General features: G+C 50.3%; 1 protein-coding gene across 1 annotated transcript in view; it reads right to left on the bottom strand.

The window, feature by feature from the left end:
• Window positions 1-12,282, bottom strand: part of ZFYVE26 (zinc finger FYVE-type containing 26) — a 77,798-nt gene that overhangs the window by 16,729 nt on the left and 48,787 nt on the right. The window contains exons 27-34 of the mRNA XM_045287620.1: window positions 11,937-12,100; window positions 10,078-10,214; window positions 8,381-8,412; window positions 6,963-7,099; window positions 5,740-5,960; window positions 4,024-4,171; window positions 3,629-3,838; window positions 1,315-1,536 (exon numbers count right to left, since the gene is read on the bottom strand). Coding sequence (XP_045143555.1) covers window positions 1,315-1,536; window positions 3,629-3,838; window positions 4,024-4,171; window positions 5,740-5,960; window positions 6,963-7,099; window positions 8,381-8,412; window positions 10,078-10,214; window positions 11,937-12,100 — 1,271 coding nt within the window. The remainder of the gene's footprint in view (window positions 1-1,314; window positions 1,537-3,628; window positions 3,839-4,023; window positions 4,172-5,739; window positions 5,961-6,962; window positions 7,100-8,380; window positions 8,413-10,077; window positions 10,215-11,936; window positions 12,101-12,282) is intronic.

Raw genomic sequence — 12,282 nt, 5'->3', positions numbered from 1 at the left:
GGGGTCTGCAAGTGGGAAGTGCTTCTGGGCCCTGTGGTAACCAATCCCCAGAGGACAGGTCACGGAATCAACAGGTGTGGATCCAGGCAGTGTGCTAGACAGTCAGGGTTCTAGACTCTGCCCTTTCGAAGTGCACAACCTCCTTCAGAGGCCACAGCCGAAGGATCTGATTTGGAAATCCCACTAAGGGAATGGACTTTACAAACACACCTGTAGCAGATTAAAGGATCTGACATAGCGCCCCCTGGAGTTAAGACTGAAATGTCCCAGTGTGGGAAGAACCAGATCCCTTCTATCCCAAGATGATGGCTTTGGAAGTCACTGGACTCTGGTTCACATTTTTTGCGGAGAGGGGGCCTAATAAATGGCAACTTAAGAGTACCATTCCAAAAAATCCAACACAGAACAGGCATGGCGTATCCCTGGATACTGACACTCTTCCCACACCATGCTTTCCGTTTCTCTCAGGCTCGCCAACTCTGCTAGGACCTTCCACTTCCCCGCCGCAGCGTCGAGTCTGGGAGCGCACTCTCTATGGTGACTCCTGCATAACGGACCACGTCTGTCCTCATCTCTCCACTACAGGTTCCAGTTCAAGAACTTCCTCCCAATACAAACAGAACCAAGTTCACAAGGAAGTTCTAAGCTACGGTATCCTTTGGGTAGTTACCGCCTGCTTGTCGAGCATTATTTGATTCTTGGCTTTTTTCAAAGACCACCAACCACAGAGTGACATGCCGAGGACATGACAGTGAGTGTTCAAGAGGATGCTGCTCATGCACAAACATAAGAAACAAGTCCTGTCAGCACTTGAGGTACCCCAAAATCACACTCGCTAAGACACACGGGGTTTTCTGTGTGGCGCTCACTGTTCTAAAGAGTTAATGAATGTAGCTCATTGGATTCTCACAATAATTCTACATAGTGAGTGCTCTAAGCATTTGATAGATGAGGCCACTCAGGTCAGACAGAGAGGCTGAGCAATTTCCCCAAGGTCACCCAAGACCCAAACCAAGCGCCCCTTGGAGGGTCAGTGCTCTTAGCTACGGTGTGATTCTGCTTTGGATTGATTCTGGAAGGAGTGGGCTTCCTCCCTGCCAGTCCGAGGAAGGATTTGGGATCTAGGGGAAGCCTTGTTGCACCACCCCACCCCCCACCAGATCAAGACTGTGTAGAGTTTTCCTGTTTGACCTGACTCCCCCAGAGGTGCTCACGTGACCCCATAGCCCTTGTTCTGCACCTTCCTCCTCTTACAGCCGAGGGGTGCAAGCAAGGTGGCCACAGCCCTTGGCGAGCCATGTCAGCGGGCCTCACCGTATTGAGGAGCTGCAACAGGGCTTCCCGCAGGCAGCTGTGCCTCACATAGAAGCTGACGATGGCCAGGTGGGTGCTGTAGTTGTGTAAGTAGAAGAGGCATTCTTGGTAGTAGGTGTTGTGCATGATCTTTCCCCCCTCAGGAACCACCTCCAGGGAGAGGCTTTGGGTCCGAAGGGTGGCTTCCAGCTCCCGCAAGGTGGCAAAGTAGTCGTCATCTTGCTGACAGGGAAGAAGAGAGCATATTGGAAAACCGGGACTCAACAGTTCTATGCTTCCAGAGAAAACTGCACTGTGCAAACCTGCTCGGGCAGGACACGGAGTTCTGAATATCATACTTCTGTCATTCTGGCTTTATTCGAAAACACAGTAGACAGAACTCACCAAGACCTCAATATGAAGTCTGGGTATGGGACTAAGGCACCTGGGTGTCAAAAGTGGTTTTTGCTCTTTCACGAATCTCGACGTTGGCAGTTCAAATTCACCAGTGGCACCGCAGGAGAAAGACCCGGTGATCAGATTCTGTAAAGATTACTGCCAAGAAGACCCTGTGAAGCAGTTCTCCCTGTAACATCGGAGAGTGCCACAAATTGGAACCAACTTGACAGGACATCGTTTTAAATCGGATTACAAATAATTTTCCTTTTCTAAAAAAGTTTTCCTTCTTTGTTAAAATGTTTTTTATTTTTTACCATATTACTTATCTAATCATATAGTTATTTATCTAACTCTAAAAGTTGGAAACAGTATCAGGCAGAAACCTGTCAGAGAAAGGGAACTCAAATGTCTCCCTTTAAAAGAGGCAATTAGAGAAGTGGGAAAATTGCATCCCCCCCTTGTTTGTTTGTTTGCTGGTTTATTGCTATTGTTGTTGTTGTTGGTCTTGTAGGGCTTTTTTTTACATAATATGACTGCCAAAGTAAACCAGAGGCCTGCATAACCCATGGACAAGCAGATGGATGCAGAACTCCCATTTAACCCCACCCCCGATGCAAGAACAGTTAGTTCTGACAACGGTCCTACTTGACACTAGACTTCATGAAAGGATCCCTGAATATCAGGGTGCTGCAGCAAAGAGTGGTGCAGAGAGCAGATGGTGCCTGGCTAGCAACTGGAACAGTGTCTGGGGTCTTAGAGGCTTGTATTCAAACAAGCAGCCATCTAAGTGAGGAGTCCACTAAGTCCCCATGGAAGAAGCTCATCAGCTTGTGTGATTCAAAGATGATAATAACAAAATCCAGATATTTCAAAGGGGAAAGTATCAGAGCTTAAATTGTGAGCACCCACTGTGTAGAAGGCTGTGGGGAACAGTGGGGGCCCAAATCCATCTGTCAAGTGTGCAGTCAGATGAAGCCTCTGGCAGATCCCCTCTAGCCACAGCAAGTGACTCCAACAGCTTTACTGTCATCAGACAGCGACGATTGTAAACTTGGAGGTGGACTGAACACGGTGTTGTTTACCACTTGGTCAGCTGACCTCCATCTTGACTCAACCTGAACTTGATCTAGGCTCAAGTATTTCTTGCTTGTTGCACGACAAAAATTTCTTCCCTGGCTTTTAAAATATTGATGGTGGTCTTTTCTTTCTTATGCTTCATTTGTGTTTTTATATTATTATTTTATTCTTGCCATTTTATCTTGTGTTTGTTTTTTATTATTACTGCGGGGTTTCCCAGTTTGTGAAGCACTGAAGGAAGAGATGCATAGAGACAGTAACCGATGCGATGGTTTATCTGGGATGTGTGTGTGGGGGTGGTGGGGGTGGGAGTAGGGGTGGTAGGGCGGGAGACAGGGAGGATGAGGGGATATGGGGAGCAACCAAGGAATCTGGGAGGGGGGAGCATGGAACTGATTGTGATTATGTATATATAACTCATTTTAAAGGTGATTTAACATGGAGGTGTATGATTTGTGAATACTTTTTCGAGCAAACCACTAAAAAAAAAGAACGCTGATACAATGTGAAAAATACAGCTACTGTCATTGAACAATATGTATAGAAATTGTTCAGTGGGATCCTAATTTGCCATGTAAACTCTTACAAAACACAGTAAAAAATATTTTTTAAAAAGGTGCATCCTGTTTAAGAGGGAAAACTTTCTCAGGACTTAGAAGGATGAGGTACTTCTGTTGAGTTCTGTATCTCACAGATTGCACCGTTTGTATTAATGAGAAAGAAAAAACCCACAAGCATAAGCCTGGCAGGTGCTGGGCCAGGTCTGACCCGTCAGCGGAATTAAGCTGATCCTTATACCCACCAAAGCAGATGGTACCTTGTCACACTCCCGCCCCTCTCTGGGCACCCTGCCTCTTACCAAGGACACAATGGGCCGAGCTGTGGACTCCAAGTATTCAACCACATCCTGGACCAGCCTCGAGCCATGATTCAGCTGATTGAGGTCCAAAGGGGGCTTCAGACAGCGGCTGAACTTCTCTCGTGCAGCAGTGAGGTTCCCAGCTTTGAGGCAGGCCATCCCCCAAGCGTGCCATGCACCAGTGGTATCAAGCCCAGTCTTTGTAGAGACCTGGAGGAAAGATTGCTCCATATGTGAGACACTTACACCAGGCCTGAGAGCTCCCAAAGACCTGCAGGGACCCCACCCTGGCCATCACTCCCACAGACTGCATGGTCCCATGGCCAAGGAGAGTGGAGGGCTGGCAATGGCAGCTCATTCCAGTGGCGTGGAGTTAAGCGTTGTCTTTGCCTCACCTCAACGCCAAGTTGGTAGTACTCAGCTTCCAAAAGCTGGTTCCGGAGCCTGGTCACAGCAGCTGGCTGCAAGATCTGATCTAGAGATGGCACGTGGCGATAGGCCGCCACCACTAAGATGTTCAGGACATCGACCTTGCTGATGTAGCTGCGGGGAGGAAAACGGCACGGCAGTGAATTTCCATGTGGCTCTCAGGTGCCATGGAGTCAGTTTCGACTATAGCGACCCTGGGTACCAGAGAACGAAACACTGCCATCCTCACAACTGTGAGATTGGAGCCCATGGTGGTAGCCATTGTGCCATTACGGCTCGTCTACAGCCTTCCTCTTTTTCTCGCTGCCCTTCTACTTTACCAAGCATGATGTCTTCCTTCCTCCCTTCCTTCCTAACTTCCTTCCTTCCTTCCTCCCTCCCTCCCTTCCTTCCTTTAAAAGTAGATGAGATGCAGTCCAGTCCTACCATCCTGGCTTTTAAGGAGCATTCTGGCTGTACTTTTTCCAAGCCAGATTTGTTTGTTCTTTTGACAGTCCAAGGTACTTTCGATATTCTTTGCCAGCACTCTACAGATACCTCTAAGAATAAAGCAAACCCACTGCCATGGGGTCAACCCCATGTACTGGAGAGCAGAACTGCCCCATAGGGTTCAATGCCAAGAGGACCTGAAGCACTTAGCGATGAAGATCAAGGACTGCACCTTCAGGATAGGCTACTCTCAATGTAAGAACACAAAATACCTCCCAATCAGACCCGCACACAGTCCTGTGATTCACGGAGGAAAGACTGGAGTTTTCAAGTTAGGATCTACAGCCATTGCTCACGAGATTAGCTGTCAAGAAATCAAATGACCTCCAGGATTGAGCTGTTTCTGGCTTGTACTATGACAGTCAGGGTGCTGTCTGACTACCTGGAGGGGTGTTTGCTAGAAGCCACTGGCTATCCTGCTGCTCATTCATAAAGGACATTCTTCCGTCTGTTCCTCTGCTCAGAACCCTTTCATAGTCCCCGAAGCCCACCATGGACCAACTTCATCTTACACTCGCTGCCCACGACTTCTCAGAAGTGTTAGCTGCCACTCTGAGAACTAAGGTGCGCCTGACCCAGGGCACGGTCTTTTCAACCGCCTCACATGCATGTGAAAACCGGACCGTCAATAAAGAAGAATGGAGAAGAACTGATGCATTTGAATTGTGGTGTTGGTGAGGAATATGGAAACCGCCATGGACTGTCAGGAGAACAATCTGTGTTAGAAGAAGCGCATCCAGAATGCTCCTTAGAGACAGGATGCTGAGACATCCTCTCACATCGTTTGAAAGCTTTATCAGGAGGGACCAGTCCTTGGGAAGGGACCGCCTTCATGCTTGGGAAAGTAGAGGGTCGGGGTAAAGGAGAAAGACCCTCAAAGAGGTGGGCCGGCACTCTGGCTGCCACAATGGGCTCAAGCAGGGGAAAGACGGTAGGGACGGTGCTGGGTCGATCAGGCAGGGTTTCGTTCTGCTGGGCACAGGGTTACTACGAGTAGGAGTCCACTGGAGGGCATTTGTGCCCACACCAGCCTACTGGGAACAGATCATCAAGCCTCTTCTCCGTAGGAGCTGCGGGTGGGCTATAAGAGCCAGCCTTTTGGTGTGCTGCCGAGCTCCTAACGACGGCATGACCAGGGCTCCCTGGGTAGAAAAGGCCACCACGTGAAAGAATCGAGACAGGTGTACAAGTACCTGTCACAGAGAGCCAAGTCCTGGCTCTGGCCGGCCCTGACGAACATCATCTTGGCGCTGAAGAGCAGCTGCTTCATGATGTCTGTGAGCAGCCCTGCATCCACCTCTGGGTTGGTGAGGCCCTGAGACAGCCTGCAGCAGTGCTCAATCAGCTGGTGGCCACAGGCAATGGGGTCCCGGTGAAGATTCAAGATGGCAATGCATAAGGAGGCGCTCGGGGCCTGGCCAGGGAGGGAGGAGAGAGAGGAGAGGAGGGAGGAATGGTGAGCTCAGGCGCACACTGTTGGGTTTGGGGCAGGAACGAGCCTTCCTTTTCTCTGGCGGAAGGAGCCCAGGTTCCGGGGAGCAGCACTGTCGGAGCTCTAGCTGCTAGGGCTCATCACCTTGCAGGGAAGAAGGTGGCTGTGTCCCTGTCCTGACAACTTTTCTAGGCTGTCTCCTGTCCCACTAGTGCAGAGGCTTGGACTAGGACAGTCACCTCCCTGTCCGACCACCTGCAGGAGGCTTTGCCTAGACACACAGCTGCCCGTTGCTAAAGCATGCTTACCTTCCTGTGCTTCCACTCAGAACCCAGGCCTTCCTCGGACCTACTCCTGAGACCAGAGCTCAGGTTCCCATCTGCAGAGCCTTTTTCAGTCCCACGTCTTACTCCCTATCAACGTCTTACGTTCCTTCCAGATTCCCGTATGGCCCAGTGGCATTCCGACACTAGGCCTTTGCTCAGATGCATTAGTCTCACAGGTCCTCAGTACGGTTCCTCTCACAGCTTCCGATCTCTGCTGTTGGAAACCTACCTCTCTGCCGAGGCTCATCTTAAAGAACCTTTCCTGACTGCCTTTGGCCTGCCACCACAGGAACCTGCCTCGGCTATTTCCCAAGAGCTTCAGTTCCCATCTCCCGATGGTTCACATGTCTCATGTTGCGTTCATGTGTCTCTGAATGCACCCCGCACCCCACCCCACATACGCCTTAGACATCATTTGCAGTTGCTCTCGCCTGGATTCTGACAGTGACCCCAGGGGTGCGGAATCGAACCCCACACTTGAGGTTTTCAAGCCTGTGCTCTTCGGAAGCAGGTTGCTGGGACTTTCCTTCTATGTGGCCCTGGGTGGGACTGCACTCCCACCTCTCGGGGAGGAGTGAGCTCTGCATGGCTGGTGCCCTCCAGGGGCCCCTTGGTACCTCCTAAGGGCACTCAAGGTGCGGTCGCACTTTGTTATTACCTGCTCGTAGTAAAACTCACTCCGCACCAGCTCATTTTCTTCCTCGTTCAGATCCAAAGTCCATTCCAGCTCGGCCGCTTTGGGGACTCTCACCACGGCAGAGTATGGGGGCATTTCACTCTTGGAGTTGACAGGGGCTGGGGGAGAAGGAAGTGCCAGTCACCTGTCAGTTGCTGGGTGGCAGCTCAGGCTCGCCCAGTCGAGAGAGCTGGGGCAAGCTACAGGCAGAAACAGTCTAAGCGCTCCCTTGTCCTCTCCTTGGTCCCCTCTGTCTCCTTCAGGAGACTGTACCAGGCACCCCAAGCATCCTTACCCAGGCACAGACCAGGGTGGGTGTTCTACGTGACATACAGCCCTGGCACTTCCTGTGAGAAACGCTGAGGATACCCTCTGTGAAGCAGAGGCCCGACTGTGAACAGGGGTGGCCAAGAAGGAAGGAGGACGGGGAACGTAGGGAGAAAAAACTAAGAAACATCAACTAAGAGCTGAGGGCCTTTTTTTTCTGTTCCTAGATTTTATGTTGCTGTTGTTGTTGAAAATATACACAGCAAGATGGACACACTGCGGATGTTCCTCCAGGTGTGTCACCTTCTCATTTTCTGAGCTGTTTCTCCTCCCTAACATCAACCCACTGTCCGTCCGCCCACAGCCTGCAAGGTTCCCATCATTTGAGTTACTCTTGTCACTTGATTACATGTAGGTAGTTCTTTAAAAAACACAATGCTCAAGCTGAGCATGTTTAACTAGTCAAATTACACGGTGGTTTGGTTTTTGAAAGATGACAGGGAATTGTTTTGATTTAAGGTTTAAAAATGCACTCAGGGCAATAGAGTCAGGGGCTCTTCCAGCAGCCCCCTGGGTTCTAGAAAGTAGAGCATCCACGAGAATTTAAATTCTGCATGTCCCTCCTCTTGATAAAAATTCTTCTGTTCCAAATGGTCAGTACATCGATAGCCAAGCCCTGCCCAGTTCTTTTGGTCGCTTGGCAAAGGAGGAAGCTGTTCATGGAGGCAATCAGCCCCACATCCCAGCTCCTCCTATTCCTGGCCCTCCTTGCTCTGATGCCAAAGGCAAAGAGAGACCAGCTGCTATGATGTGGCTGCGCATTTGTAAGCTTTTGAGACTCCATGCATTACGCAGTGAACTAAGAGTTAAAGCAGAGGCACTAAATACTTTATCAGGCTCATTATTGGAGAAGAGAGGAGCCCTTTCTTTGGTTGCCATCTTTCACAGTGCTGGAGGTCAATGGCCAACTGCAATGATTAACATGATGCCCTTTAGGGAAAACAGGCTGATAGAAATGCCAACCATTTCCTTTGACAACAACGTTGCCATTGAGTACTCAGCTGAAGCCGAGACACTGAGGAAACAGCCGACAGGGGCGTCTCACAGTCTCAGAGAGTGTGAGCCAGTCTTACCTTCTGAAGGTCCTGGATTCTCCTCTGACACACTGAAAACAGAGAAAGAAAAATCAAAGTCCTGAATCACTCCTCCTGCTCTTGGTACTTCAGCTTATTGCACAGCACTGGCATTCACAGTGTTACCTATGAAAATCATCAAATCGTCCAGGATTCTTCTCTCTCTGCAGTCTTTCACCAGGTCCTGTCCACCCCATTCTACCACTCTCCGACTCTCTCTGTGTGTGCTCCCATTACTTATTGCTCAAGTCTTTGCAATAGCTTCCTAACGGGTCTCCCTGATTCTGTCAACCTCATCGCTCCTTTAAGAAGGCCAGGTGGTGCTGGCAGGTAAGCCTTGGACTGCTAACCAGAAGGTCAGCGGTTTACATCCACCAGCCACTCTGCGGGAGAGAGATGAGGCTGTCTGCTCCTGCCAAGATGTACAGCCTCCGGCATCCTCCACAGGGTTGCTACGAGTTGGCATCGACGTGGTGGCAGTGAGTGTACTCTCCTTGGCAGCTTCGGAAAGCTTTCTACAATGTACATCTGGTCATGTCATGCTTGTGTTTAAGATGCTTGGGTAGCTAGCTCTCCACGGCAAAGAAAAAGCAAACCTCACGTTCCTCGTTCAGCATGCCCTCTGTGATCTGACTGGGCTCCCTCTCCTGCTCCCCCTGACCTCTGCTCAGGACGTCTAACTCCTTCCTTGCCTAGCACCCTGGAGCACTGTGACCTCACGCCCTGAGCAAGAGCCCAGTCTAGTACTGGTAGCCTGCAGGTCAACGGGTCCCTGCAGCCAGAGAGAAAGCCTTGAGTCTTTGTGTCACTGTCTACCCACTCCCTGCTCGGCTGCCAACCACAAAGCCCAGGGTACATTGACCCCATCTGGTCACTGCTCCTCAACTAATCCACATTTTCTTCTGCCCCAAACTTAGCAGTTGTTACTCTCATTTCTGGGTTTGCTTTTTTTTTTTTGGCTCCCCCCCCATTACCTCTCTGTCTTCTAAGGCTTGTGTGCCCACTACCACCACACCTGTCTATCCTTGCAGTCTGTGGGTTGGTTGTCTCCCTGGACAAACGAGGACATACCGAGGGCCAAGGAATTACCGCTGAGTGATTGCTGGAAGGAGAACTCTAATCACACTAACTGCTCATACTCCCAGGTGCCCTTGGCCTCGCAGGCCATCATCCTCAGCTGCTAGAAGCAGTGGGGTAAATGGAGTGAGACTGAGCCAGCCTAGACCAGCTGTCAAGAGGTTTGCAGAGGCCTGGGCGCCTTCCCCAGGGGAGTCTTTCTAGGAGAGCGGGGCTAACAGCCAGGAAGACTGCCTGGGCGATAGCTGCTGGAAATGACGCCAGTATGTCCCTGAAGGACAACGGGAGCTTGTTGGTGGACGACGACATCTGGCTGGATTAGGGAGAAGGGCCGAAGAACCGAATGTCTGCACCACTCAGAAAACATCAGGGAAGAGTCTGGAAAAGCCAACATGGCTTCCTCTCCTAGCTGCTTCCTCTCCTAGTAGCCTAAGGTCAGTCTAGAACCATGGCACTGCAAAGATAATGGCATTTTGGTGTGAACGTATGCAGTCAACCTAAAGTTTCTGTAGTCATCCCAGATTTGAGATGCATGTTCCCCCGAGACCCCCTGGAGTGTACGGGTGTGGGGGAAGTTCCGGTGGGCACCGGCAGAGGCACACCTGTGGCGGGACACTCACTCTTTATTGTAGTAATGGTAGCACTGGCCACACACCCGGGTAGGATTCTCCCTGTAGCCGTCCACCACCATTCTCTTGGTGGAGCAGGAACTGCAGACGAGCCGACCACAGCGGCGACAGTGATGGCGTCTGTTAAACTGAGGCATGTCAACAGGAAGAGAATAGAGAGAGAGAGAGGACGAGAAGGTGAGGCGGCAGAAACGATGAGCCTTATCTGTCATCAGCCCCTTCAAAGTTGGTATTGGCCACTTGTGGCTTAAGACATAATCAGAGGTCAGGCCTAGAGACTATAGAAAAGACACAAGAGTCCCCGCCCTCACACAGCTGACATGTTAAGGTATTTCTCAGCTGAGGGCAGAGGTGCCTGAGTCATGGGCCGTTTTGCAATAGGCCCTGGCCCATCTTTCTCTCTGTGGAGGTAACATTTGAACAGACAGCAAAAAACAATGGGGAGAAGTCTTTCCCAGCTAATGAGGATCACACCACGGTACTGGTGATGACGAGGATGACAAAGTACCATTTCCACAGTGTGGGTACAAGGACTACCTCCTCGCTGTGGGAAACAGAGGACCAGGAAGAGAGTGTATGTGGGCAAATTCTTTATTCCCATATTTAAGGAGCCTGGGAGGCCAGGATTCTGGGTGGAGGGAGGCCGTCATACTTCTGAGTTAGAGATGAGTCTAAGTCACATTCTCAAAATTATGATTCATCCCCACAATAGTGCTGCCTTAAAGTGACCTCTTACAAGCACATGGCCGATGGCTATCTGGCCGGCAGCTCTCACTATAGGAGCAGACATGTTGCGATTGTTTTCCTGCTAGGGGATAGTCACCCCCCCTTACCAGTCGCCAGCACTGGTGATAGGTTACTCCCCCAATGAACTCATGGACCTCTAGGGCTAAGGGACTGCCCACTTTGTTACATATGTGGTTACCTGTAATTAGGGGGGCTTGCATACCCAAGACTAAATAAGTTGATGTAAGAATACATTTTTTTCTCTCTCTCCTGGACCAGGTTCCAGTTATCATGGAGGTGAGCACCCCAAAATTTCTGTCTCTCTCTTAATTTCTTTCCTTTAATCACATAACCATCCCTTAGAACCCATCTGGATGTGGGCTGGATCCTGTGATGTGAAGAGAGTATTACAGGTCTTTTGCAGACTACGAGGAGGAAACAGATGCAGACAAGTTACATCAGCATCCAGTTAATATGCGGACAGTTAGCACACCATGCTGAGTATTAAGTCCTAACAGCTCCACGAGTGGTGCAAATTGTTAAGCGCTGGGCTACTAGCTGGAAGGTCGGCAGTTTGAATCCACTCAGAGGTGCTTCAGGAAAAGCTCTGCTAATATACCAGGAAAGACCACAGTCACTGATAACCCTATGGAGCAGAGTTCTAGCTCAAACCCTTGGGATTGCTATGCGTTGGAATGGGCTCAGTGGCAACTGGCTCACTTTTTGGGATCTGCTTAGCAGTGGGCATCTGCAACGACGGAAGAAGTTTGCAGTCACACTGCTGAGAAGAGGCCAAGCCAGGAATGGAAGCCAGGTCCTCTCTCTTCAGACCAGAGTGCAGAACTGCTAGCAGGTCACTGTCTTGTAGTGCTACACTTGGGAGCTGGAAGCAAGATCTGTGGACCCTTGGGGACTCTTCCTGCTACACTCCATTGCCTCTTTTTAGTTGTTTCATGAGAATGGCAACAATTGTCAATTTAAAGCTACTTGAGGACACCTACCACCTGTCCAAGTCCAGAAACTATATTATAATCCACTTGAAGATAAAACCCAGTCTTAGGTTTGACAGTTCTGGCTCCAGAGCTTCTCTGGCTGGTAAAACTGGAAAGATGCCGCCTACTCACCATGGTGAAGTGCTCTCTACGGCAGACCATGCAGACGCTCTCCATCTCATCTGGTACCCACTGGTGCCGGGTAGGGGCTGTCGCTGGGGGCACAAACTCCAGCAGGGGCTGACTCGGTGGGAAAATCTTCTCTTTTGGGCTCGGGGACTGTACAGTGGAGATCCCTGGGGGTCAGAGTCAGAGGTCAGGATCAAAGCTGATCAGTCTTCTAGCTAACAGATTAAGCTAGAAGGCTAGAATCAGTTATCACCAGTTGGCAGGCTCCCCTGAAATAAGGGATCCAATGAGAGGCCATTAACTGCTGTTGGCATCATGAAAGACAGACAGCTGAACCCTGAGTGCCTGC

Source organism: Echinops telfairi, unplaced genomic scaffold, assembly GCF_000313985.2.
Source record: "Echinops telfairi isolate 266 unplaced genomic scaffold, ASM31398v2 ScPeMD7_18;HRSCAF=68, whole genome shotgun sequence".
Taxonomy (NCBI): domain Eukaryota; kingdom Metazoa; phylum Chordata; class Mammalia; order Afrosoricida; family Tenrecidae; genus Echinops; species Echinops telfairi.
The sequence above is the reverse complement of the archived record's forward strand: the minus strand, read 5'-3'. Positions and strand labels throughout refer to the sequence as shown.